General features: G+C 38.9%; 2 protein-coding genes across 3 annotated transcripts in view; both read left to right on the top strand.

The window, feature by feature from the left end:
- ano2b (anoctamin 2b) overlaps positions 1–27,962 on the top strand; it is a 68,480-nt gene that overhangs the window by 30,198 nt on the left and 10,320 nt on the right. The window contains exons 15-23 of the mRNA XM_044343997.1: positions 4,271–4,345; positions 4,589–4,790; positions 6,524–6,635; positions 6,859–6,916; positions 7,013–7,113; positions 11,653–11,795; positions 19,935–20,087; positions 21,052–21,104; positions 22,588–22,766. Of these exons, the coding sequence (XP_044199932.1) occupies positions 4,271–4,345; positions 4,589–4,790; positions 6,524–6,635; positions 6,859–6,916; positions 7,013–7,113; positions 11,653–11,795; positions 19,935–20,087; positions 21,052–21,104; positions 22,588–22,766 (1,076 nt within the window). The remainder of the gene's footprint in view (positions 1–4,270; positions 4,346–4,588; positions 4,791–6,523; positions 6,636–6,858; positions 6,917–7,012; positions 7,114–11,652; positions 11,796–19,934; positions 20,088–21,051; positions 21,105–22,587; positions 22,767–27,962) is intronic.
- LOC122975524 lies at positions 187–1,785 on the top strand. Of its 2 annotated transcripts, none has more exons than XM_044343999.1 (3): positions 187–383; positions 869–1,518; positions 1,614–1,785. In XM_044343999.1, the coding sequence occupies exons 1-3, from the start codon at positions 345–347 to the stop codon at positions 1,624–1,626; spliced, it is 702 nt and encodes a 233-aa protein (XP_044199934.1). In that variant the 5' UTR covers positions 187–344; the 3' UTR covers positions 1,627–1,785. The 2 variants fall into 2 exon arrangements, with proteins under 2 accessions (XP_044199934.1, XP_044199933.1); XM_044343998.1 differs by having other exon boundaries at positions 1,609–1,785.

Raw genomic sequence — 27,962 nt, 5'->3', positions numbered from 1 at the left:
AATCAGTTATGTTCAATAAAGACAAAGGGCTTGTGTCTTTGAAGGTTGTATGAAGATGTGTGTTTGTGTTGGTGGTTTTCTTCCAACTGAATATCAGGAAAGTTTGCAAAGTTGTAAAAATTATAAATGTAAATACACATTGTTATTTTATTGGTTGTAAAGCTGAAGTCAGCCAGTTGTTTGGAAGGTTCCATCAACCTTAATGACATCATGACGGTTCTAGAATCAAACACAACAGAAGCCTTCAGGATATTTGAGCCGCTTCATTTCTACATCTTCACCCTTCGAGTACAAACACAGAGAGAGTATCCAGTGTTTGAATATTTTGCAAGTTTTCAACAACAATGTTTGCTACAAGCTTCAACAGCTTTCAGACGGGCATGGTAAGTTGATTAAATGTCTTCATTTATCTGTATTCTAACACAAACAAATACTAAGTCTCATCTTTGAGACAAGTAAACGAGTAGTTACAATGTAAACATAAAGCACATTTTAATGCTTACTTTCATCATTTAAAAGGTTGAGTTCAGTTCTAACTAATAGTAAATGCCGAGCCCACTGACCTGTTGACCTTAGCAGGGAAATACACAGACATACACAGAACTATACAGAACTATAACTAGTCAGTAAGGAACATGGCACTTTTGAAATCAGTGGGAGTAAAGTGTATATAAATGACAATTATTATCAGGGTTATTAATTCTACACACAAGTACTTTGATTATTACATAGAAATAATATTTATATATTTATTGCAAATGTTAAGCTTTAATTTAGGGTTTATTCAGCTTTACATGTAGTATTTCTGGCAGTTTTTAAGGTTAAAATAACAGATGATCTAAACATGCATCCAAATATTCTCTCTTAGTATTGTAAAGGCAAGGATCCCCTCATGAAAGAGGTCACAGATGCCATGGCCAGACTCACAGTTACTGAGAACACACGTCCTCTTCCCACAGAGGATAGTGGTGTGGTGGCTATCACAGCAGCCATGGCACGGCTCACGATAAGTCCACTTCCTTCAAAAGTCCTGAAAGAGGGGAAATTTCACTTCCCATCAAGGCCCACCGAAAGCCCAATACCGATGGTCATTGATGGTGAGCCCACCAGAGTCAGGAGAACTCTGATTAAAGATGCTAGACTCTGGTGGGACAATGCACTGCAGTCTGCATCTGTAGGAAAGACACTGGAGGCCAAAGAGAAGGAGGCTCCTTGTATGGAGAGCCTTGGAACCACTTGCTCTATGGTTATTGAAGGAGAATCTGTCAGAATCCAGCAGATTCTGAGGATTGCACCGGAGACCCAATTGAAGGAGACCTGCAGCCAGAAATCTACATGTATTCCCACCCAAAGCTCCAGCAGCGTTCAGCCACAGTCCACCAGAGTGAACCAGACTCTGACTGAAGATGCCAGAGTCTGGTGGGACACAGTCGTGCTGCACCAGAAAAAGCCGGAGCTCCCAAAAAAGCCTTCGCATAAAAGGAAACGGGAGGCTGATAATCCAGCTGAAGGCAGAAAGTAGATGTTATATCATTTCCCTGTACTGATTATTCATTGTAGATGTTAATATTCTAGAGATTCAAAAAACTTTTCATCTTTATGCAAAAGCGCAGACAGACCTGCTAAGCAAAGGACCAGGAGAAAGGCTGACGGAAGTGGTGACCACACAAACAAAGATGATGCATCTTTGGTTTCCACGCCACAGCAGAAGAGTGGAGCACGTAGAAGAGACAGTTTTCAAATAATTCTTAGATGAATGAGTAAATGTAACCTTGTTGATGTTTCCTCAATGTGTCTCTTATCTCGCTATTCATCAGTGTTCACCTTTTAAAGACACTTCTATTTAATAAAGATGCCTCTTTTCAATTTAAAGATATGCAGAAAATGAACCACACTAAAATGAAATCCACTTGCATAGAAGTAACAGGAGCTGTTACTGGCCAGGGACAGAGGGGCCTTTCAGCCCTTAAACAACATAACTTTATCCTTGTTGCTGAAATTTGGTATCTGAAAACTCAGAAAGAATCACTTGATATGAAAATTCATCCGTTTTAAAGATCTAATAGTCAACACACTGTAGGCAGAGTTTGCTTTTATGAATAAATGTGTCCTCCATACAGGCTTCATTTACATATAACCCTAATATTTTAGTATAACTGCATATTTTGCTGCATCTTATTGATTATATCGGCTGTGACAGAGTTAGTAAACATAATACTTATAGTCAGGAGAATCTAAGCTCAAAGGTCCACTTACTAGTTTTCAGAAAAGAACACTAATAAATAGACCTTTACATTTAGATTGTCTTTGCCATTAAAAAATGCCTTTACTGTTGGCTACTGAATGGAAGGAGATTCCTATGGTCTGGTATGGTATGGTGTGTACGCAGGTTTTACTTATTCCAACCAGAAGGTAATAATGTTAAGTTGATAAATAAGAAATAAATACATAAGCAATAAATATAATATACCGGTATATCCAAATAAATCAGTATCCACTAAAATAAATAAATATCTGTTTATATATATGCCATATACAGTTCCAGTCAAAAGTTCGGACACATCTTCCCATTCACTTGAATGAAAAAGTGTCCAAATTTTTGATTGGTACTGTATGTTCTGGGGCCTCATATGTATGTGTGCATGTGCGTGCGTTCGTGCGTGTGTGTGTGTATGGGAAATTTATTCACTGCAGGTTGCACTGAGTCAGTATATTCACTAGATGGTGCTGTTGTTCTGCTACTTAGTATATTGGAGGTCTTCAAGTGCACAAAATAATCAGGGTCTGTGTCCATCAGTCTGTGCGTGTGCATGCATGCGTATGTGTTTGCGTGTGTATGTGTGTCTATGTGTGTGTGTGTGAAATTCCATTCTGCCTCTGCCTGAGCCTGCCCATGTAAGTATATGTGTGTATATGCCTATAATCACTGATGCTGGGGTGAAGGGGGTCACATACCTGGGAATGGAGATGCAGCATCGTCTCTGCAGAGATCAAACCATATTTAAACATGGGCAGGCGAGTCAAACGGCTTTTCTTTCAGGCACAAGTAGGTCAGGTTCTCCTAGTGGTTCAGAGTTCAGAGAACCAAGTCACACACACTCTAGTACACTAGCACCAGACCATCCAGAGCTTTCATAATTGAGTCCAGCTTTCACATGACTGCTTTTGATGACTTTGTCTTGTGACAATTTTTACTCTTTCTCTGCGTGTCCAAAAATATAAAGAGCGGATCAGACCTTGAGCCATTTGACTTTGAACATTAGTTAATTAGAAATTAGGACAGGAGTGTATTTGTGGGTAAATTCTGTTTATGTTTAAGAGAGGTTTTGCCGGTTTCTTGGCTTACTGTGGAGTTCATAGTCTTAAAAGAATAGTTAGACATTTTTTTAAATACACTTGCTGCTGAGAGTTAGATAGGAGGATCTCTATCACTCTCTTATTTGTAACTTACGCTAAATACAAAGCTACAGCCAGCAGACAGTTATCTTAGCTTAGCATAAAGACTAGAAGTAGAGGGGAACAGCCACAGATTAGAAAACGTGTAGCACAAAGTTGTCCATATATGGTCTCAAGTTCTCAAAAAGTCCAACCAATAAATGACTGTTTTCCTGTGTTGCGTATTGATATTTTAACATCTCAATAGGAAAAGCTACATAAATCTACCAGTATATCATCTCTTGGGATAAATCACACGAATTGGGAGTCATCTGGGTATTTAATTCTATGGAAAGAAAACATTCTTCCAAGATGGTCTCCAAATGTAGGATGCAGACTATAAAACGGGCTATTGTGCTCATTTATGTCACTGTTGAGACGTAGTAATGTTTCCTGTGGAGGCGGTGAGGTACAGATGCCTGGAGTCCTGCGCCTGCTTCAGCTGTCCATTTAGCTTTTACAGTGAAAACCATTTGAAGGCAGGAAAGGGAACCGTGACACTGCGTCTCACATCGGGACACTGAGATTCATTTTTATGAATGCAACAGCTTCTTTCTTCTCTTTTGAGATGTCTCAGTAAGCGTCTCCATGTGCTTCTATAAATCATTTGAAGGCAGGAAAGGGAACCGTGACGCTGCGTCTCACAACGGGACACTGAGATTAGTTTTTATGAATGAAACAGCTTCTTTCTTCTCTTCTGAGATGTCTCAGTAGGCGTCTCCATGTTCTGCACCACAGATTTCCCCCCCAAAAGTTGATGAAGCATAGGCCATTGTATGAGTGACTGCTAACTTTGTCTCATCCTTCCTTTGTTCCTTCCTCTCTTTCCTATTAGCTTGCCATAGAGAAGTTGACCTGGAAAGACCGTCTTCCTGGATATTTCATCAACGTTTCCTCTATTCTCTTCATGGTTAGTACATAAAAATCAGGTTAATGCTCTACTTAGAAGCATACATGTTCTCAGTATGTATGGATGAAAGCACTTTAAATAGAAAAATAAACATGTAGATGACAAAGTTAATGTACATACAGTAAATGAGGACGAGTGACCTACATTGATGTTCTTTGAAATATTCATTCCAACCACTGCAGTGTAAGTATCAGACAAATACGGTTGAGTTATGACTAATTCATTTTCTTGCTTTGGTCCCAGTTTGGACTGACGTTTTCAGCAGTTTTTGGTGTCATCATCTACCGCATCACGGTGTCCGCCCTGATGGCGATGAGCCCCGACCCAGAGACCAAGTCCAACGTTCGGGTGACGGTGACGGCCACTGCGGTTATCATCAACTTAGTGGTTATTCTGATCCTTGATGAAATCTACGGCGCTGTGGCGGTGTGGCTGACTGAGCTAGGTAGACAAATGCATTCTTCACTCCTATAATACAGTGGCAGGAATAATCCAATGGACATACAGAAAAAACAAAAAATGGAGCAAATGTCTCCAGCAATTTAACAAACTGACCTCAGTAAAGAATCAGAATTGTGTTGTTTATTATGAAATAGTTTAACATTTATATAGGTCCTTGTTACATGTTCTGAAACCTCTACCGAATGTTTTACGTTTATTGTGGCACTGCTTTGGCCACGATCTCTCCAGTAAAACAATTTTTTAATCTCAGTGAGTCCCTGTCCTGTTAAAATTAAGTTATAAATATACATTTGGAAAAATACACTTGTTGGCTTTCTTGCTGAGAATTTGATGAGAAGATTGATGCCACTCATGTCTGTGTTAAATATGAAGGTACAGCCAGGAGACTGTTAGCTTAGCACAAAGGGGAAACTGCTAGCCAATAAGTTATGGCTGTTATTTTTCGAACACTGATTTTTTTGTATGGACTAAATAAACAAGATATAATGTCTTTATAGGTAAACTTGTAGCTCATAGGTATAGTTTTTACATATCTATATATATATTTTTTATTTTTTTATTTATTTTCTTTGGACAGGGCCTGGCTCGCTGTTTCTACTGCTTCAAGTCTCTGTGCTAAACTAACCATGTCCTGTCTGTAGCTTCATATTTAATGGACAAATGAGTGGTATCAATCTTCTCATCTAAATCTCAGCTAGGAAGTGAATAATAATGTTTCCCAAAATGTTGAACTATTCCTTTAAACATAATGGTAAGCACAAAAATGCCATTAGTCAGTGTTTGAAGGTTGTCCAAGTCCGCATGGCAATTTGTTTTCCTAGTTGTGCAATAACGCTTGCAGTGGCCATGTGTCACTCTCATTTTATTGCATTGTATGATTTTCAAATGAACAGCAGTTTAGTATCAAGGAAAAATTTTGAACATATTTTAATATTTGTCTAATGTCCAGCTGAGGTTTCTTCTCCTTCTTACTGGTTACTAAAGGGAATCAGGGGTAAACTCTGTCACTTGTGTTTTCAATAACCAAATCAACATTTTTACATGAAAAAATTCTTATTCTCTGTGTAAGTGTGTGTGTGTGTGTGTGTGTGTGCGTGTGCGAAAAAGAAAGAGTCTTTCTGCCTCTGGGTGGACAGTTTGATGAAACTTTGATGTTTTCATGCTCCAGCCAGTCCCATCAGTCATCCCAGGAGGTTTCAACCACATTTACATTCATATTCAAAACCTCTGAAATAGAGGAAAAGAATGGGAAGGGGAAGTGTGTGAGAGAGGGAAAGTGTCTCTTTGTGTGTGTGTGTGTGTGTGTGTGTGTGTGTGTGTGTGTGTGTGTGTGTGTGTGAGAGAGAGAGAGAGAGAGAGAGAGAGAGAGAGGATATGCCATGTTAAAAGTCCCAGTATTTTAACCTACTTCCAGCACAGTGATCATTTTATAACTCCATTTCAAGAGTCAGACTGACACATCTACCACTTCTCTCTATCAGAACAGACTCAGTTCTCATGTTATCATCATGGACTAAACAGACATACTCTGGAAAACCAGTTTGGAAGACTTAAACATCCATTAATAAAATATTAGCCTGACCTAATATCTTTACATATGTTCCACTTCATACACCATTTAACATGTTTTCTGTCTCTTTAGCCACCCTGCTGCCCTCAGAGCTCACATAGCAATGTAATGACAAGTCTTTTTTACAGTTTTACTTTGTTTTCCAGAGATTCCTAAAACGGAAACCAACTTCGAGGAGCGCCTCATCTTGAAAGCCTTCTTGCTCAAGTTCATGAACGCTTATGCACCCATCTTTTACGTGGCTTTCTTCAAGGGACGGTAAGACCTGCATCAGTGTGTGTGTGTAGAAGTGTGTTTGTGCAAAATCAATTGTATGGCACCATTTACACCCTGCATTAACATGCCTCACATATCATTCACCTGGATAACACTTGATGCCATAACACAACGGCTTACTGCTGTTGTTGAGAAAGACACACATCGCTACAGTACCAAGTGAATCCAAGTTAAGACGTTATTGTGTGTTTGTGTGTTTTCGTAGGTTTGCTGGTCGACCGGGAAGTTATGTGTACGTCTTTAACGATTATCGGATGGAAGAGGTTAGTATGCATCTCTATGCATGCTTTCATTTTGTTGAATAAGTAGGACATCAGTTGATAATAAATAAGTGTACAAACTGAGTGTGTCTCCCACAGTGTGCTCCAGGAGGCTGCCTCATTGAGTTGTGCATTCAGCTCAGCATCATCATGCTCGGGAAGCAGCTAATCCAGAACAACATCTTTGAGATCGGCATACCGTAAGTAGACTACATTAATACATGATTTTTTGAATGATGGAGATTAGTACAGCAAATAACAAAGTAGTCAGGTGATAAGTTCAGAGGTTGGATATTTAGTCTAATGTTGAGAGTCGACACCTAACACACATACCTGCGTGCTTACTCACAAGCAGGTTCAAGATTCCCTCTCCCCTTTCTTGTTCTAAGAACATTCCTCTCATGTCTGTACAGTGGTACTCCGTATTGTGTCATAGCTCAGCTTTTACATGCAAATCCCAAAGGTCAGAGGCCGGCTCTGTTTATAACAACTGTCTCACAACAGAGGTGCCTTTTGGCTCCAGGCTGCAGTGTTACTGTTGCTGTAAGCATTACTTAACCTCTTGACCTGTCGGGTGAGTCTCATCAAACGCTGTGGTTTCTCCAGGACAACCTGAGGATCAGCGAGCCACAGCACATACCATCATACCATCAACATACCATCTACTCATCTGCTTCACATTCATCCACTTAAAAGCTTTCACACCTGGGAGGCAACCAGTTACACCACACACTTACACTGTGGACCATTATGCAGGTTAATGGAGAGTCTCACAAGCTGCAGTGAAGGCAGCATATGAGAGCTTTTCATGGGTTTAAAAGATGATCCTGACCCTAGAAGCTCCTGTCTAAAGACATAAGAAATGGACCTGTTCATTAAAGAAAACCAAGAGCAACTGGAAATGATTCTGAATTGATCTGATGGGAACACCATAGTCCAATATATAAAAGAATATTTATTGTTTCATAAACTTTGTTGGCTAACTCCCAAAAAACACACTCTTCTCAGGGGCTTCCTTTTTCCAAGAACACAGACAATGGAAATGCAATCCTCAGTGGAATGAAGTATGGTGGACAAAATCTGTACTGTATCCTCCCAAAGAGTGTCATTGTGAGCTCAAAACAAGTGAGTGGCACACAACAGTCATGACCTGTTGAACCATAAAAGAAGAAACAGGACAGGTCTTGACTCATTGTGACATATTGAGGCTTGAAAATTGGACTTCATAGGATGCAGCCTCTGAGCTGAGGCACAATTTGTGTGCACACAAGGAATTGTGTTATCACACTCATACAGTAACGCAGTGTGAAATTAACCACTTTTGAGTGAAATACTATGACTATATAAAATTCTCCAAATTCTCCAACAATTATTTAAAATAAGCTAAAATAATTTAAATCTGCATTACAGGTAAAGTGAATTTAAAGTTTTGACCACTAAGGAGCAAAAAGATTAAAAAACAAACCCCAATAACATGAAGTCAGGCCAATATTTAAAAACAGCAACTCCTGAGGAAATATCCAGGTCATTTGGTTGTCAGATGCTTGATGCTTGGTTCATTATTATCAGTAAAAGTGACCCCTTCCACTTTCACACAATTAAAAATATTGCTGAATGCAGGTTGAAATGAATATGATGTTTTTACAATATTGGTACATTGCCCAACGTAGAGTCCTGAGGGATATCTTGAATTTTTTGGAAGTCATATGACCAGGTATGACATCACCTGTCAATAAAACAATTCTATTACTCCTCCTCCTACTACTACTACTATTACTACTAATACTAATACTAATACCACTAATAATAATAATAAACTTTATGTATATAGCTCCTTTCAAAACACTCAGTACAACAGTCCAAAGTCCTTTACAGGAAAAAGGAAAAATAAAACAAATCAACATCACAATTAAATGAAATCCAGCAATTAAAGCTATGGTGACTAAAATAGACACAGTAAAAGTAACAAATAAAACATTGTGCAACTGGATTTCCAGAGCTGGATTTCCCCTTTAGACCTGAGTCTGGACTTAGGAACAGACAAAAGGACCCTGTCTGAGGATCTGAGGCTACGCTCTGGCTCGTTGGGGAGGAATAATCAGGGATTCGGTGATTTAGGGTCCCAGGCAAATGCTGTCTTGCTTTGTTTTCACCCTTTCTCGAACTGGGAATGCTGGTATTGGCAGTGATAGAAGAAGTACTAAAAACCCTTTTCTTAAGTAAAACTATTAAAACTGCACAGTAAAAATAATGTGAAAGTAAAAGTCATGCATTCAATTTTTTATTTAAAGGTGAAGAGTGAAAGAGAGGTTATTATTAGCACAATGTACTTAAACAATAATGTACTTAATCAATAATAATGCATCATATTTTATTTGTTATATTTTATGAGTAAAATCAGAATCTGCAGCATAACCAGTAACATTTATCGGTCAGGTAAATGTAGTGGTGCAATGTTTTCCTCTGAAGTAGAAGTTTACAGTTGCATATATTTTAAGTGCTTTGGGGGCCTTTTGTAAGTTATTTCAATGTACAGTGTGTTAGAATAGTAACATAATTCAATAGTTTTAATATCTTCAATATCTTCAATAGCATCATAATAAATCTATCGCTGTTTGGGGGCCTTTTGGGGGCCTCAGGCAGTTGTCTAACTTGCTTAATTGTAAAGTCCATGAAGCCCATGAAGTGCTTTAAATGTAATAAATAAAATCTTCAAATCCACTCTAAAACTGAACGACTGAAAAACTGAAAGTGAAGAGAGGGCAAAACAGGGGAGATATGATCTTGTTTCTTTGAATTGGTTAAAAATGGAACGGCTGCATGTTGTACTAGCTGCAGGCATGAGAGTGTTTTTTTGGCTTAACCCTGAATTCAGCGAATTACATTAGTCCAGATGTGCCAATATGAAGCCATAAATGATCTTCTCAAAGTCAGCACGAAAAGGAGAGAGAAGAGAGCGCGGGGTGAGGGAGGTAGAAACATACAGGACAAGAATGTACAGTAAATGTACAGATGGAGAGTAAGAATCCTGACCTACATCAGAAATGTCTGATCTCCTTTCAGACCAACACCCTTAATCATTGAGCGTGTGTGTGGAGATCGTACAGTTTATGTACTTGTATAGATTGTAAAATGTGTCAGTCAGTCTGCTGTGTGTGTGTGTGTGTGTGTGTGTGTGTGTGTGTGTGTGTGTTTGTGTTTGGGTACCACTACTACTGTATGTGTTTGTGTGTCCGTTTAGAGGACACTAAACATTTATGTGTTCACTTCCTCTATACTTGTATGTACGGTACAAACTGTAACTCCCTTGTGTGTGTGTGATAACAACGTAAATAATGCAGAGAAGCATTTAGCTGCTTTTTTAGAGCTTTTTACAAGCTGTACACTAGTGAGCACACAAGCAAGCGTAAAGGCACATGCACAACCACATGCATACACAACAATATACACTGCACACACACACACAAATATACATATACAGTATGTTCTATACATTCACACACAGTCATACATGTATTTATTTACATGTAAACACTACATCCACTACATATGCAGATGTACATGCACACGCACATGTAAGTGGTTATTACTTACATCATGGCAGATACTTTCAGAAACACACACATACAATTTTTTTCCTCTTTGCTGTCACTCTGTGTTTCTCAGCAGCGGTTTGTTAGCATCACACAGGTCTTTGTTTTCAGTTGAGTGTTTGCCAGTCTGCTGGTTAATTTTGTTAGAAGTGGTCACATTTATTTGGAAGTCAGCTTGCAGCTATTACGACTAGCACTTAATTGCAAACCAGTGTGTCAAGACTCGTCCGCAGTCACCTTCATTGTTCCAAGGAAAGTTTACGGAACACATATCCCTGCTTCTCATTCACATTTTTAAACACTGAGGTTCAGTGTCTTGCCCAAGAGTAATCAGTGGTATTTTATTTGTTGAAAAATACATTTGTCTTTCACTGTAGTGGAACCAGGACTTCCAGACTTCCAAATGGTATTTTAAAGCACATCGTTTTTCAATCCCTTCATAATGCGCTTACAATGTAAGTGATGGGGGACAAAATCCACAATCCTCCTATTATGTGCAAAAATGTATTTAAAAGATTATTTGAAGCTAATATGAAACTTCAACCGTCCAAATTAATCAGATCAAGTCAAGATCTTTCATCATTACAGTCTTTTTAGTGCCAAAGTCCCTCTTTTTGTTAGTGTACTTCCACCACAGCTGAGCATTTTTGCCACAAAGATTGTAAATGTGGCAGATATCCACTTTATTTGGCTAACTCAGATGGCTGAAGCCTCATATTAGCCTCAGATAAACTTTTAAATACATTTTCGCTCAAAACAAGGACTGTGGATTTTGGCCCCAATCACTAACATTGTTAGCACATTTGGAGATCTTCTAATGGTCAGTATGAACAGGAGGAATGATTACAGTGAGAAAAATCTGTTTCAATGTTCACATGGGCACCTGACTGACTGTTTTAAGACATACTTGAAAAATTGTGAACCCGTCCTTTAACACTGATAAACAATTAATATAATAAACTTGAATATTTTCAGTCACATTATGTTTTTCATTTGATTACTCACAGTGAATATCTCACGTAAATATCTTTACTTTCAGATTCTACATCCACTTTATATTTTCCTCTTTTACAAAAAGTCACTTAATCCTCTCTTTTTCTCTCTGCCTCCTCCTCATCGTCCACCTCTCTCTCTCCATCCTGGCAGAAAGTTGAAGAAGTTGGTGCGTGCGTTGAAGGATAAAGGAAGAGCAGTGCAGGAGAAGGAGGAGGAGAGGCCTCCGCAGCAGTGGAACCTGGACTACGCTCTTGTTCCCTTTGAAGGCCTCACACCCGAATACATGGAAATGAGTGAGTCTGCTACACACACACACACACACACACACACACACACAGACACTCAGGGAGAAAATATCCCAAGGGAACAAGGGCAGCCATTTCGGCTCCAACATACTTTTGAAATGAGTGCTCCATACCCGTCAACGTTGGTCTTTGAAAATAAGAGAGATTTTCTGTGACCCCACCTGACCATAATTTTTACATTATGAAAAAGGTTTTCTCTCTCGGCTCCAGAGATCTAATCATCTTCTAAACTCTGATTCATTGGTCTGTCTCATGAAAGCAGCTCCAGTCTGCCTGCAAGCTTCAGCACAGAGGGTTTGTTTGTTTTAACACCCATGTAGCACAGGTGAGTGGCGGTTAGTTGGTCATTCCGTGTTTACAGTAACAGCTGCCTCAGTGTCTCTCGAGGATACAGTGTTCAAACAGAAAACAAAACGAGCGCTCCTAGAAGCTACAACAGAAACTGCGATAGGAAGACAGTCTGAGCGCAACGACAGCTGTAAAGTGATTGAAAGTCTGTGTAAACGCTTTTTAGAATTAAAATACAGGAGCAACTGGGAAAAACAGGAGAGTTGACAGTCTGGAGTACTGCTGCACATCACTGAGAGATGTTATGTAATCTGTATCTGCAAAGACCAATATAGTAAAAGTGCACACCTGGATTGTAGAGCTGGTGGACCAAGGATGTATTTGTGTTTGCTTATTATTCACACACACTCACTGACACTGTCCTCACAAGAATAACAATTGCACATCAGACAAGGACCTCTACTGGGTGTGTAGATTGTTTTCTGTTTTCTCCCATCGTTTTTTTCTATTTACCATATTTTTGTAATGGTCATTTGTAAGGCACTGACTGACAACATATTTGGTTGTTGAGTTTGAGGGACATGATACATTCATCCACATGCAAAAGTGCACATATACTGTACTGTACTGTATATGCAAAGACTAATTTACATTCATGTCCGTCACAGTCCTTAGCATATAAACACCGGAGATGCAATCACAAATTGAAGGTGTTTCCTCCCTCATACATAATCAATCTCAGCTGTGTATTTAAATCTAACCACCTGATATTCAACCTCAACAGGCAGCAGGTAACTGACACATTATTTTGAATGGCTCTAAGTTGTATTCATCATGGCCCTCCTCTTTCCAGTGCCTAAATTCTGTTTGTTTTCATTGTTCTGGGTGTTTTTTTTTTGGTTATTCAATTAGACAACGGAAAGGTACATTTGTAGTTCGTTTTCTGTCTGAGTTTGATCACACATGACATCGTGCTTATACCAGCCTGTCACCGGATGTTTGGAGAATGTTTGCAATTGGTTATGAAGAGCATGCCACCCTGTTGGAAGGCTAACAAGTGGGAGCTAAAGAGTTTTCACCTGACCAAACATAGAAAATGGGATTCAAAACATTCTGCCAGTTTGATGTTTTTCAGGCAGGTTTCTATAGATTTTTGGGAGCTAACAGGAGTATGTAAAGAAGTGCTCATGCCATAGTGTGTGATCTGAAATGTAAAAGCAATAAATGCAGGGTTCTAAATTACAGATTGTGAAAGTCATGGGATTTGAGTAGTATATAACAGAATGTAATAATGCATTGTACAACTTGTTTGTTGCATTGTGTTGGTTTGTTGAAAACCTGTGGGAACTGAGTAAATATGCCCTTTAAAGTTATAGTCAACTAAATCTCAACTTTATCAGTTGTTTTTTCATTTAAAGTGAGTTTAGACCCTGTGTGGGATACTGGTGTACCATGTCTGCTTGGCACCACCAGTCTGTCTTCACTGTTGTTGGCACAAATAGTACAGGGAGGAAACGCCGTAAATCAATAATATCCAGACTAAGACTGGCAGACATACAAGAAATAGAAAAAACATGAGATAAGACAGAAATTTCAAGATGGAGTAAATCAAAATAGAAGGAAATATAGCTACAAGCAAAATGAAAATCATTAAGATGATTCTTAGCTTTTCAACATTTTTTCTTTAAACTTTTCCAACTCATCATTAAGGTCATTCCTGGGTTACGTGCCAATAAAAGTTGAATCACTGCCTGTGAAGGGAAAGTTTGCTAAGACCCGCAGGTGTTGGGTTGTTATGTCTGAGGGTACACACACACACACACACACACACACACACACACACACACACACACACAGATGTAGGCAACATCTGCTCAGTCATAATAACTTGTCACAGGAGGTGTTATTGTTATGGTTGTAATCAGTATTTCCGTATCTGCTTTGCTGAATTGTGAACAGTTCATGGATGTTGTCATGTTTGCTGATTTAATTGTGAGAGAGTTTTCTCAGGAAATGTTTAGGTTATATTTATAGAGGCAACAACAGCAGTTTGTTTGGATTAAATACAAAAGGCTAATAATTATTAGAACCCACAGTTTACACTGAGTGTGCTGTGTTTAGTTGGTTTGAAATGAGATCCTGCACTGACAGGCAATGACAACTTATTCAGTATAATGCATCAAGAAAATAAGAATCTTGTATAGTAACTGTTGTTACATATGCTCTGATATCATTTTAAACTCACCCTCCAGTAGTTGCTTTCACAAACAATAACTAAAAACACACTGAAGGCCAGAAAGGGGAAATTAAAGAACATTAATTTAGTGGAAGGTCAACATGTCTACATTCAATAACAAAAACGAGGAACTCATGAAAACAGGAAAACGGAGCAAACCACACTGATACATGACAACATTTATGAAAACTACTGTGAGTCTACTGTTGAAAATAAATAAGGAGGATTTCTGCTTTTATTGCCAACATGTTTGATAAAGATGCAACTCAAGATCAGAGCCATGATATGACTCTTCTTTGTCTATAATCTGCTTTAGACCTGTGTACTCTTTCATTTGAAGACAAACACAGGTGCAACACATAATAAAGACAGTGATGTTTCAAATGACTGAGACTTGAATGTCCATTAACCAGCTAGGTATCCAACCCTTTCCTGGAATGACTGATTGATTGATAAACTGTATTTTACAAAGGAAGACCAACTAAATATTAATCTCTTAAAGTCTCCCTCCGCTCAATAATGTATTTTGCTCCTTGTTATTTCATTGGATGTTTGAGCTTGTATTTGTTTTCACACTCATCTGATGAAGGGGGAAAGTTTCTCTGAGATCACTTTAAATCTCAGTTTAACACGTGGACGTACAAGCACGATTTGTGACATCACAACTACTTTAGAGCCAATTGTGGTCTAGTATGAAGCTTATAGAAGTGTGATGGAGAGACTTGGAGCCTCCAGTTCACATACACTAAGAATGGACTTTTCAGTTAAGTAAGAGACATATTGCATCAGCAGCAGTTAAACTTTAGAAATTAAAAATATTTGCTTATTTATAGATTCTTCTTTTTCAATGAGAGAGAACGCATAAATGTCATTTTTAGCATTTGTGTCTTAAAACATGTAATTTAATTTCAAGACTCTACTGAATACATACATACAGAGAATAAAAGCAAAAAGAAAAATCCTGCTGAAGAAAAATACATACAGCAAATAAATGTGTAGATGAAAGACATGTTAAAATGATACATACACACTGAAAAACAAAGAGTGATGGCCACCCAGCTTGATATTTCTGAGTGTGTCCTCCTGGTCTGTGGGGTCAAAGTGCAGCGGCACTTTAGCAAACACGTAGCAACAAGCTTGACTTTAGTAATTGGCAACATCTGCATGTGACAAATTGTGAACCTATATACTAAGGTCAAAGTCATAAAAAACATGAAGATTTGGGTATAATTGTAAATAGCAAGTAAAGTTTTGTTGGCAAAATTGGATGTGTGCTGCGTGGGAATTTTTTTGTAAAAAAAAAAAAAAACCTGTAAAAGATGGAAGGACAGACACAAGAAGAACAACTCTTGTTTTCGCAACTGGATACGTCACCAGATTTTCTAGTTTAAGAGAAGTTGAGATGGCATTTGCATGTATCACAGCTGCTACCTGTATTGTTTGGTGTAATCAATACCTCTGTGAGCATCTTCAAGAGTTGAGAACAGTCTCTGGAGCAGTTTTGGTTTTGACTGTTGGTCGTGCTGTGACATGATAATGAGTACATTTCATATGATATGGATTGAGTGAGGTCAGAGGGAGGTGGGAGGATAATCGGGGTTGAGGGAGAGAAAAACAGAAAGAAGACCAGGCTGACGTCGCTGCAGGGCTCATGAAGGAATGTCAGAAATGTCTGAGCTATACAGCAAACACACACACTAGCACATAGTTGTCAGTGTGTGAATAGGTAGTTCTGGGTGTGTCTGTGTGTGTGTATGTGTGTGTTTATGTAACAGTGTGTTGTATTTGTGTGCGTCTGGGCCATCCTTGAACCTGTCAACCTTGGCTCAGGTAGATAGCGAGGTTATTCTAAGCTTGCCCTCTAGCACTCGCCGCTCTGCTGTCGTATTTTCTTCCTCGCCGCTCTTTGTCTCTGTGTGGCGTCCCAAGGTGAAGCCGTCAGTCTCCGGCTCACTGGAATCCACGTTCCCACACTGCTTAAGTTGCACTGCTCTGATCAGAGTCATGCATTAGACCTTCGTCTTTCTCATGTTTCCTTTCCACAGTCTTAGGAAGCAGGTAGATGTTGTTTCGATCATTTATCGATCAACCTAAAAGAAAGGTTTATATGTGATAAAGCTCATATCTTTAAACCTTGCTCATTGGCCTGGGGTCAGTTCTGTCTCTGCCACCTCAAAGTTATTGAGAGACTTTTATAAAGGACAACTTCAACCCGCCTCAAATGAGTTTAACTGAAGAGGATAAATTTCTGTTTCTGTCACTGTGGACTGTAAAGTTTTAAAATGGTGAATCAGTTTCTGCTGATTACATGCATGCACAGTCTGTTTAGTTGATTTCCATTTTTTCTGTTGTGTCTTATGGAACATTCAATAGCCTGCATCTCTGTTTTAGTGTTATGTATCAGTTATTTTGGCTTTTGCCTGCTGAACCAGCAACAAGTAGACAAGTACAAAGTGTTCTTAATATTGAACCTTGTCATAGGGTGTGACTTTTAAATGATGTATTTGGAAACAATCAAACAATTTTAGCCATTTTTAGAAAAAGATCTACAAAACAAGGGCGGCCGGATTGGTCACAAGATTTATCATTAATCAAACATTTCCATGTAGATAAGCCTCCACCCAGCTGCAGTGACCTCAGACAGAAGCCTGATTCCCTACCAGCTGCTGTACTAGCTGAAATTTCTGTGGGCAAAGGGAAGCTGCTGTGGCAGCTTTCCAGGCACAACATGTCTTTTAAAGGCACCTGGTGTTTTGGTCATTAAACTACTGTTTGAGTCAATGGTTGTAGCATGTTTCTGCAACACTGTGGCCATCTGCTCCACAGTGCGAGTGACTGTGATTTACTGTAAAATAAATTACTATCAGCCTTAGTTTTAATTATTAGTCAGGGATGTTGTGTCTCTTGGTTACTGGCATAACGCACACACATACTGTAGATACACACGGTTCTACACACTGCCTAATCATAAAAAGTCCCAGTTTAGCTGGTGCAGTGGAGTGTTTAACCTTAAAAGGCATCACCCGAACCACAGAGCAAGCTTGCACAGACAGTGTGACTCCTGACCAGACAGATGACTATTTGTAGATGTCAATCTGATGTCGTCCTGGTGACAGGGATAAATTGTGTGCTTTCAATGTTGTTGGTTTGATACCTTTCTCATACATCAACCTCTCTTTTGCTGTCAAATAGCAGAAATGGCTGATATGGCAATGTCTAATAATTAAAGTAAAGTAAAGTGGTAGTAGTCTACATAGTGGATAATGCAGAAAGATGTTTTCTAAGAGAAACCTGTACAGCAGCACGGTGAGTTTGTGTACAACATCTCATTTGTAATCAAGAAAAACCCTTAATCAGACCTTTCTCAATGTGGTCCCATAACATAGCATCATAAGCCCCTTTCACACATGCAGTCTATATGCTCAGGAACATTTCCTTCATGGCGGCATGTGTGAATAGGAGCAGCAGGGATTGATATTCAGGAAAATCTGTACCACCAATTTCCCACCTCAAGACCGTCAGGGAAAATGCTGGTACAGCTGTGCTGTGAATCAAAGTAGTAACATTGCAGGGACGGTTGGCATCCATAAGTATTGCATTACTGCCATCTGCTGGACTGTCCCTTGCCCCATCTATTCCTGCATTACCATGGCATGTGTGAAAAGGCGGAAGACGGCCATGTTCCTGAATGTAGCTGCACGTGTGAATAGTGATAATCACTAGGGGTGCCTGAAAGGTTATCCCAGTAATTTACCAGGAACTATGTGTGAAAAAGGCCCTATATATTGTAGTCTGCTGCAGTGCATTTTTGTTGGAGCAAGATGAAATACGTGTGTTTGAATGGGTGGGAGGACAGCGGAATGGTGAGGATGGAAGGAATAGAGGTGGCGAAGGTGGATGAGTTTAAATACTTGGGGTCAACTGTTCAAAGTAATGGAGAGTGCGAAAGAAGAGAGTGCAGGCAGGGTGGAGTGGATGGAGCAGAGCGTCAGGAGTGATCTGCGACACTGCCCAGATATTTTCAAATCCTGCACATAAGGTCTTTACCGCAATTATGCCTTCTCTAAATGTGAGAATAAATATATTAATACCATCAGAGTACAGTATTTACAGCTTCAGCTTACTGAGATGTACAGCCTGGTCTCACAAGAAAAATGACAATATAGTTCTAAAATTCAGCCAGCAAAAATGACACATAGTTACATTTATGCCATCTAGTGGCTGTAGTAGTTATGACCTGAGGAAGCGACGCAGTTCAGGTGACATCAATGTAAGGTGTCTTCTTTATTCAGTGGAGGTGCGTAGGGGGGATGGCTAGATAGTTTAGTGGTCTTTGCTGCAGGAGATGACTGTTCGCTTCCCGATGCCAACCGCGAGTGTCGTGTTTCCAACCGTGAGACAGGACATTTTTAACCTTAAAACATAACGTGGTGTTTACTGTTGCTGTGATAATGAAGGTTGCCTAACTGTGAGGAAGTACTAACCATGTTTCAAGTGATCATTTCAACCCAAACCATGATGTTTCCCTAAACCTAACCAGGTGGTTTTTGTACCTAAACCTAACCAGACCAGACCAGACCAGACCAGACCTTAACCACAGCATTGTCACACCATAAAACATTATTATTTTTTAACAGTGATTTGTAATGGTTTTGGAAAGTGGCATATTAACATTACGCTCCTATGGGTCATTCTGAAAACACCATCCGTCCTATGGAGGGTGCTGAAAACACTCATATATGTCGCTTTGGGAGTCATTGGAAATACCTATTCTGTCATTTCGGTATGAAGACGTGTTGGACATTTACTGCCGTCATCACGATATGATTGAATTGTAACCAGTGTTGACTAAGCTAATATCTCTAGCAAGCTAAGGAAATACACCAAAAGCTTTTTATGTAAGAACAAGTTTAAAATACCCTAACCACTGGCACTGTCTGGGAATGCCACTGCAAGGCAGTAAAAGGGATAAGGAAAAGATTTAGTGATGTTTGCAGTGAGACACCCATGATACTACTCTGACGTTAACTTGAACCTCACAAGCATCTGATTTTGTTTCATGCAAACTGCTTTAAAAAACTTTAAGGAACTCTTTGTTTAAACCATGCCCTGCAGTAGGATAGTGTAACTTTATGTCCTTAAGACATCGTAAAGTTGATTGGATTTCAGCCAGTGATGAGTGATGTGCTCAGCTTTTCTAGTCTTTGTGAGGACACCAGCAGCTGGAGGCTGTCAGACCACACTCATATGTAAATTTAAGTGTCATCAGCTTGTGAAATGTTGTTAGGAAAGCAAAAACAGGATTCTCATTTTAAAGGTCTTTGTCTTTGGTCTAATTTGCACACATGTATGAATGCTGTTTTATTGCATACATGCTGGTGCCAGTGTATGTGTGTGTATGGGGAACATAGGAAGGGGGATGATGGAAACACATGTCTGTCCAAACCATAGTCTCATTTGTTTAATTAAACAACTTCTACTTATAATAGGGGTACTGTACATATTTGCTTACATCCAAACGACCAAAATTAACTTGGTATGATGTTCAACAACCCATCACCCACTGTAGCATGTTTAATGATTGGTTTATCTCTCTCCTGCAGTCATCCAGTTTGGTTTCGTCTCTCTGTTTGTGGCTTCGTTCCCACTCGCTCCTCTCTTTGCCCTGCTGAACAATGTCATCGAGATCAGACTGGATGCCAAGAAGTTTGTTACAGAGCTACGCAGGCCAGTCGCTGCACGTGCTAAAGACATCGGTAAGCCAATCTGACACACATACTAAGGAAAAGACAAACTCACACAGCATGACTTTCTCATAAATACCACATCTTTATACACCAGCATCTAGGGTTTTACATTAAAATATCACATTTGGAAAAATAAATAAAGTATAGATATAAATTTGACATTAGCTTGTAGACACAGCCAACCAAACATCCAATAGATTATAAGTACTGGACATTTTCCCCCATAATTCCCTTCTTGTGAATCAGCATTTTGAAGATTAAAAATTGAAAATGCTTGAATACTCAACAACCAAAAATTCCCAACTGAGACTGATTAAATTCTTTCAAGGTTTGCAGTGGTTTCAGGCAGTGAGGCAGGTTTTACTGCTGGACTTACAAACTGAAGCCCCTCAGCAGATCAGTATGGTCATGTTGTTGCTGTTAGTGTCTTTTTTTAGCAGAAAATCAGCCTTCATTTCAGCTTGACCTCTGTGCATTTTTGAGTTTATCCATAAGGCTTTTTAGGGACTTTACTAATCCCAAAGGCTGTGCTGTGAGTTAGTTGAAGGATAACATGTTCCTCTATGGTAAAATTCCTCTGACCTTCTCTGTGCTGACACACCCTTTGATTCTCTGGGTGATGTAAAAAGTGTTTCATTACACTAAAATCAGCTTTCCTTCCTTACATGTGGATGGAATGGATTGATATCACTAGCACCTAAATCTATCAAGTCTCACAGTATATCTAATGAAATGATACAGTGCATTGGTGAATGATAACATGGATGCAACTGTGAACACACAAAACAGCAGAAAAAAAGGCAGTTTGTGATATTGCACCATCGCATCATAATATCAATGAACAACAGCATACACACTCTGCTTAATGCATATTTATCTCTTTCCCCTTTTGATGTCTTTTTCTTTTTACTGACCCGCATCAGGTGAACCATTCTCTCTCCTTTCTCTCTCTCTCTTCCTCTTGTTTCATTAGGTATATGGTACAACATACTGAGCGGAATGGGAAAATTCTCAGTCATTATAAATGTAAGTATTAATGCACATGTGCCGCTTTTTACTATCTGCTCATTGAATTAGTGATGAAGGCAAATATATGCATGATAAATGCATGAAGGCAGATATTCTACAGTAGGTACTGTACATAATGTGTCTGTTATGAGGTCTTGAATGAAGCACTTTAACACTTTAATGAACCATCACTACCTTAGTTTTGAGACATTAGTGTAATTAGTGTTAACAAATAGGACATTCATTGAGCTGATAGTCAACCTCTAGCAGCATGAACACAGCATTTTAAACTGTGAGGGCTGACAAAAAATGAATGAATGATTCTTTTGTACCAATTCTTTCGTGATTCGTTCTGGGTCTACTCTGGTATGCACAGTGTCCAGGAAAAAGCCGTATGAGCAAAGCATTTTGATTAAAAAACTTCTATCATCTCCAAGTCATTTTTTATTTCTGCTACTGTGGTCAGATTTGAGGACAAATCTGCTGGATTACTTTAAAGCACAAAACAGGAAGAGATTAAATGAGATTAAATCTCAGTGTGAAATGATGACGCTGTAACATAACATTACTACCATAACTCTTAACCTTCAAGTTTCAACATATTTTAAGTGATGGTGCAGTTATGTTATATTGCATCAGGGAGCTGAAGCTTTACACCTGCTAATTCTTCATTATTGAGAGTTTTATTGTTGGAAAAATGTTAACTGACACCTGCTAGAAAATTCCAGCTTTGAAATTTTACATTAAATCTAGAAATGAATACATGTAAAAGGTTTTGCTGCATGTTTAATTCATTTAAAATAAGGCTGTGCTACATTTAAAGTTATTCCATTTTCAAAAAATTATGAGTTCATGAAGCTCAAAGACACCATAGACAGGAATAGACTGCTATGGTCAACAGTACTTTGACACTGACCCAGAGCTGCTGGAACACTTCAACACATAATCCAGGTTTCATCAGGTCTGCTATGTATGTGTGCCCTTCATATACCTTAAGCTATCCATTGTTATTATCAACACTGATGTTAATATGTTAATATTAAACATAGATTAAACCTCTCTGCTCTAACATCAGCAAATGCCAGAATCATATCTGAAACTCCACAAACTTGATGATATGTAAAGGTCAAAGTGCTTGCGAGTGAGTGTTTGTGGAAGTCAGGGAAGTTCTGCTTGGGATTTGTCCTTGGCAAGCTAACCAAATCCTATTCCGTTTACTTTTAATACTAAACAGATTTGTGGAGGATTCAGAAAAACAAGCAGCAGGAGTTATTATTCATGCTAGGGCTATGGGGCAATGGACACATATACACACTTAAGCTGCCCGGGAGCTATAAGAGGGAAACCCATCACCTCTTTCACTAAAAAGGGAAGGAAAATATTTGTCAAATCTCCCGTTTTACAGGTTAAATGTCACACTGTGTATTTTTTTAAGAATGCTGATGACAGAAAAATGTTTCCCTCTCTCTCTCACTCTGTCTGTCTTTTGTTCTCTCCGGAGGCCTTCGTGATATCCTTCACATCAGACTTCATCCCTCGGCTCGTCTACCAGTACATGTACAGTCACACCGGCACCATGCATGGCTTCATTGACCACACACTCTCCTACTTCAACGTGTCCAATTTTAAACAAGGCACGGCGCCGCAGAACTCCCAGCTTGGCGATATCACCGTCTGCCGGTAAAAACACACACACACACGGATATACTGAAAAGTTACTGTACACAAAACATCTGTTACAATTTTTAATGTTTTCCTTAGCTGTTCAATTTTCAACTTAGTGTAACATTTTACAGTTATTAAATACTTTTGATCACCTGTTCAATCAAATTACATACCTGTTTGTACATTTACATACACACACACCCTCATTTGGACAAACTGTCCTTGCTGGTTTTGGATATGTTTCCCTTGTAGAGCACTTGTTCAAGAAAACAGTGAGGTCGATTCATCTATTTTTACATCAGAGGAATTTAGTTTGGGGAATTTTGTCTAAGTGAATAAAACAGTATTACTCTGTCTTGTCATAGCTTATAACTTTGACCTTAACAAATACAATAAACACTCAGCTGCCGTCTCTGTATCATCAACCAATAACTAGCATTACATGCTAATTTCAAGGATACTATCCATTTAATGTGAAAGAAGGATGTTTCTTCTTCGGTTCATGGAGCTGATGTCCATCTCTAACTGAATCAGGGGTGCCGGATTCAATTCAGAAGTGCAGGGGCCAAAAAGTGTGTGTGTGTGTGTGTGTTTGTGTGTGTGTAGCAGCAGTGTGTGAGGAATGAGGTGCACACAGTCACTTTCTAATAGCCAGTTTTGCCGTAACAAATTCCAGAAAATACATGGAGACAGGATACAGCAGACTGGTAGCAAAGCAAGCAAAATGAAAAGTATTACATTTGCCTAGTAACAGCAGAGTTGTTAGATATTAGGTCTCCAACAGCCAGTTTTGTGATAACAAGGTCCAGAAAATACTTAAAACAAAACCAGAATTGATTGAACTTGTTACACCATGAGGATTTACCTACAAAGCTAAAATTGAGCTAGCAAAGTCACAGATAACGTGGTGTACTTAACAAACTACCCCACGCAAATTAAGAATTTTAACATTTAAGGTGTCTAAAACCTTTGCAGAGTACTGTAAGTATAATAATATATCATCAGCATACAGGAAAATATAGTGTTCATAGTGAATGATGTATATATAAAAAGGACTTGTAAATTATAAGATTGTCTGATTGCTTGAGAAAGGGGTTCCTAAGTAAAACAAACAGGGGGGAAATGGACAAACTTGTCTAGTGGTCCTAGATTACTCAAATTCAGATTACCTGCATAGCAAGTTTGGTAAAGAGTAATGTATTTTCACCATTTTTGTACTTTTAAACCTAGATACCAAATTAAAGCACATAAAACCCACAAGTAATCACACTCTAGATTTGAGTTCGAGATAGGGTAAAGCCCAAGATTGCTCTATGACTTGCTTGACTCAAGTGGGAGAAGAGGGAATATATTCCTCATTCTTTTCAAAGACCTTTTTTTTCTATGAATAAAGACTGTAGAGCACTATATTGTTACTGATTTGCTGGTACAGGAACTGGAAACTTTCTGCTGCCAACTTGATCCTAGGCCTAGGGCCAAGCCCAAGGTGACATCTTCAAATGTCTTGTTTTTCTGACCAACAGTCCAAAAACCAAAAGTGTTCAATTTACAGTTATATAAAAACACATAATAACAGCAAATCTTTGCAAGCTGGAGCCAGCAAATGTTTGGCATCTTTGCTTAAAGAATGACTAAAATGATTAATCCATTTTCAAAATAGTTGCAGATTAATTTTCTGTCAATCAACTAATTGATTGACTAATTGTTGGTCCCCACCCCAACTACCAAATGATACTTTACCTTTTTCTCTTAACTTCTGGATAAAGTGAATGGCCACTGAATGTGGCAGTTACACAGCAGATGACCAAGTAACAATTTGGATGTGATTTAGGCTGACGCATACACCTTCATGCAAATACTAATAAATCATTTTGAACCCTGAGACATTAGGAACGGTTGTGGAAGATGGCGTCACAATGCCAGTGAAGCTCCACTTTATTGGCCACAAAAGACAGTGCACTATTGTATCTCCTATGCATTTTTCTTCATGCCAGTGGCAAGCATCTCTTTCATAATATCAATATAAAGCCCTCTAGAAGAAAAGGTCATGGATGCCAGCGCCCACAGACAGCTAAGGCCGACCTGCTGTTACATAAGACAGCAAAGAATTAAAGTGCAAGAATGCAGTCTTTGTGTCAGCGTAGTGTGGTACAGTACGTCACGTCTCAAACACGACGAGATACTGTACGCCTTGACTGCTACTTACAGGCGTGAAATCGTCTGTAAGATGTCTCAAGAAGGATGTGTTTGTCTGCAGTGTCTGAGTAGTGCTGTAAACTGTATGTACAGACTGTATCTAGACTGTGTATGAGCTGTTGAAGTTGCGGGTGACGCCTCTGGGCCCGAGGGAAATGACTCAACAGTGTACGTTATAGTATGTCAGATGTTCCAGTTTCTTTGACCCAGTCAATTTGGGGATTATGGTTTTATGGATGAATATATGGAGCAGGGAAGAAAAGAGGTCAACAATGGATGAATAGATAGATGATGGTGTCAAACAGGGGAATGAGAGATAAGCGCTGATATCACTGACTAGATGAACTGATAAGGATGCAAGGATCTGAAGAATTACATAAGGAGAGAGGAAATCTCAAGAAAAGTGAGAATAAGGTTAGGTATAGGTTAGAATGGTAGGTATACAATAGGAAGGAGTGAAGAGGAGAGGTACTGTAGCTGGATGGATGGATATATAGATGGATGGTGTGATAAAGGCCAACCACTAAGGGTTTAAATCTTTAATCGCATTTAAAACGGCAATGTGAAGAACTTGGAGACAGTTTCTGCTTCAGTGGACAGAGCATCCTTGTACATCTCTGGTGGTTGTTTCTCTACAGTATCCTCAGTGTTGAAGTGCTAAATAAAAATGTGGGTAAACTATGAATTCTGCTGGGTGGTTACACCAGTGTCTGCAAAAGTTATTTAAATCCTATTTCCAAAAGGTAATATAACATAGCACTCTCTTTTGAAATGCCTTATGAGAAAATATTTTAAAGGGAAATTACAGTTTAGCCTTCCTGATTAACATGATTTTTATATGAATCATGTCAAATACTTGTCTCTGAGTCTGAACAAAAGTTAACACAGAAACTACCCATCTGTAGCAGCCATTATGGCTAAATGCATATGGATCAACATCTGGATTTGGGCTTACATCTGGCGAGTGCAAAGTTACATAGCATGACCCATAGAGCCACAATGGCCCCATTTATGGTATATACATCAAGTTGAAATAAAGCTGAATTTCCCTTTAAATGTCTGCTGCAACTGCCTAAATGTTGGGCTGTTAGTCACAAATACTAATCAGAAACACCAAAGAAGAGCAGGATTCAAATTAATTGTAAAGTAGAAATCTTAAATGAAAGTATAAAGTACAGCAGTAACAAAATAAATAGAGGCCTTTCAGCCTCTAAGAAGCCTTTTCTTTTATAAGTCACCAGGTTGGATTGCTTTACCACACAAAACAAAAACTGCTGTTATCTTCCTCTTGCATTTAGAAAAAGCATTTTCCATAAATGTAATTTCGAGAAACACTAAAAATAGCTTTGTAACGTGATTTGATTTGCTTATTGCATTTCTTACAGTGGGGTCCAGACAGCTGGAAGAAGTCTGCCTCATCTTTTCCTGCTGGGTAGCTGGCTTACACTAACTTATTGGGAAATCACCCCACTGTTCAAATATTACTGAAACATTCCTACATCAGACAGTCTCGAGTTGTGCATGGTATTAACCTAGATTTTGCCAACACTTTAGCATGCGCACACAACTAATTTGTGATGATGATATCAAATTGAAGGTGATTCAAGCAAATCATTACATCCTATCGCTGGCATACTGTTCCTTGGCTCACATCTGACCTCCATGTGGAGGGGGGGCAAGAGAAAATAGACTTTGGCTGCAGGGATACACTTTTCTCTCTGAAGTTTTAAATCAAGGTATATTTAGCCAGAAAGCTTTACAGTAATTTACAGAAAACACAATCAGGGATAATAAAAACAAAAGTCAAGATGAGTGAACCTCAAACTCTTGCAATGAAAAGGGTTTTTAACTTCCAGGATAAGACTTAATACATGCTGGGATCTATGAAAAGCATTATGATAGTGGGACTTTTAAGCTTCTACTTGCCTCATGTTAAGACAGTGCTTGTTCCCTGAGCTGACAGGAAGTTGGCTGTTGTTAAACTTTCATCACCAGGAAGTCATGTGAAGGCCAGGGACTTACTGTACTGTGTGTGCTGGATTATCATGTTATGTGATAGGATGTTTCCTCTTAGCACATCAAAACAAAACCCTTGTTCTTTTTTCAGTGTATGGAGTGTTTATTTGGGAATAAATGTAAATGTGAAAATATCAGAGATGGATTGAAACAAGGCAGCTGTAACCATCACACATGAATAATGAAGTCTGTGGGTTCACTAACTAACTATTATGTCTCTTTAGCTTTGAGCTGCAGCTAATTGAGCTTCCATTTGTCTAATCAATGTCATTCTGAATGCTAAAATGAATCGATCGGGTGTGTTATTTACTCTCTATTGGTTAAAATCATATCACTGGAGTGGGAGAATTTGCATGTGAAACACGAGGGATTAAACAAATGATCTGAAATTGAAAACACTCCATTCCCCAAGTTTTTGCAATAGATCTACAAAGACAGAAAATCTGTGGCATCTGTAAGACATCTGTGTGTTTGTTTGGCTGCGCATGGGCACCAGAAACATTTAACCATACAGGTCTACAAGCTAACATTACTGTAATGGCGCCTCAAGATTAGGAAGGACTAGGAAATCTGACTTAAAGTTACTACTTTATTTTATTTATCCTAAAATGAAACACATCATAAATGGCAGCTGGAGCAGTGTGGTCAGTGACCTTTTGTCGTAGACAAACCTGGAACATGGATGGTGGGAATTTTCAACCATGCTATATTCTTCCCTCTATCTTTTCTTGCCACCCAGCCAGATGATGTAATAAACTTTAGAGGGATGGAAATGATTTTGGATCAAAGTAAGCAGGACGCCAGACCTGTTGTCACCTTTTCCTGCTCTTAACAATGTGACGGAAAAAGAGAGCGAGATAGAGAGAGATAGAGATGAGAGGGAGAAAACAAAATATTTTTTCACCAGGGAGAGTGTGTGAAAAAATATCAAGGAAAACTGAAAAGCAGATGCGTGGACAAATGAAATGCACATGTTCCTCCACACAACAGATAGGGATA

Source organism: Thunnus albacares, chromosome 23, assembly GCF_914725855.1.
Source record: "Thunnus albacares chromosome 23, fThuAlb1.1, whole genome shotgun sequence".
In the NCBI taxonomy this organism is placed as follows: Eukaryota; Metazoa; Chordata; class Actinopteri; order Scombriformes; family Scombridae; genus Thunnus; species Thunnus albacares.
The sequence above is the reverse complement of the archived record's forward strand: the minus strand, read 5'-3'. Positions and strand labels throughout refer to the sequence as shown.

Excerpts from the sequence above, each read along its gene's own strand:
- LOC122975524 (XM_044343998.1), top strand. The coding sequence starts at position 345 with ATGTTTGCTACAAGCTTCAACAGCTTTCAGACGGGCATG. Across the intron at positions 384-868 it reads ACAGCTTTCAGACGGGCATG|TATTGTAAAGGCAAGGATCC; the intron begins GTAAGTTGATTA and ends ATTCTCTCTTAG. Across the intron at positions 1,519-1,608 it reads AATCCAGCTGAAGGCAGAAA|CGCAGACAGACCTGCTAAGC; the intron begins GTAGATGTTATA and ends TTTATGCAAAAG.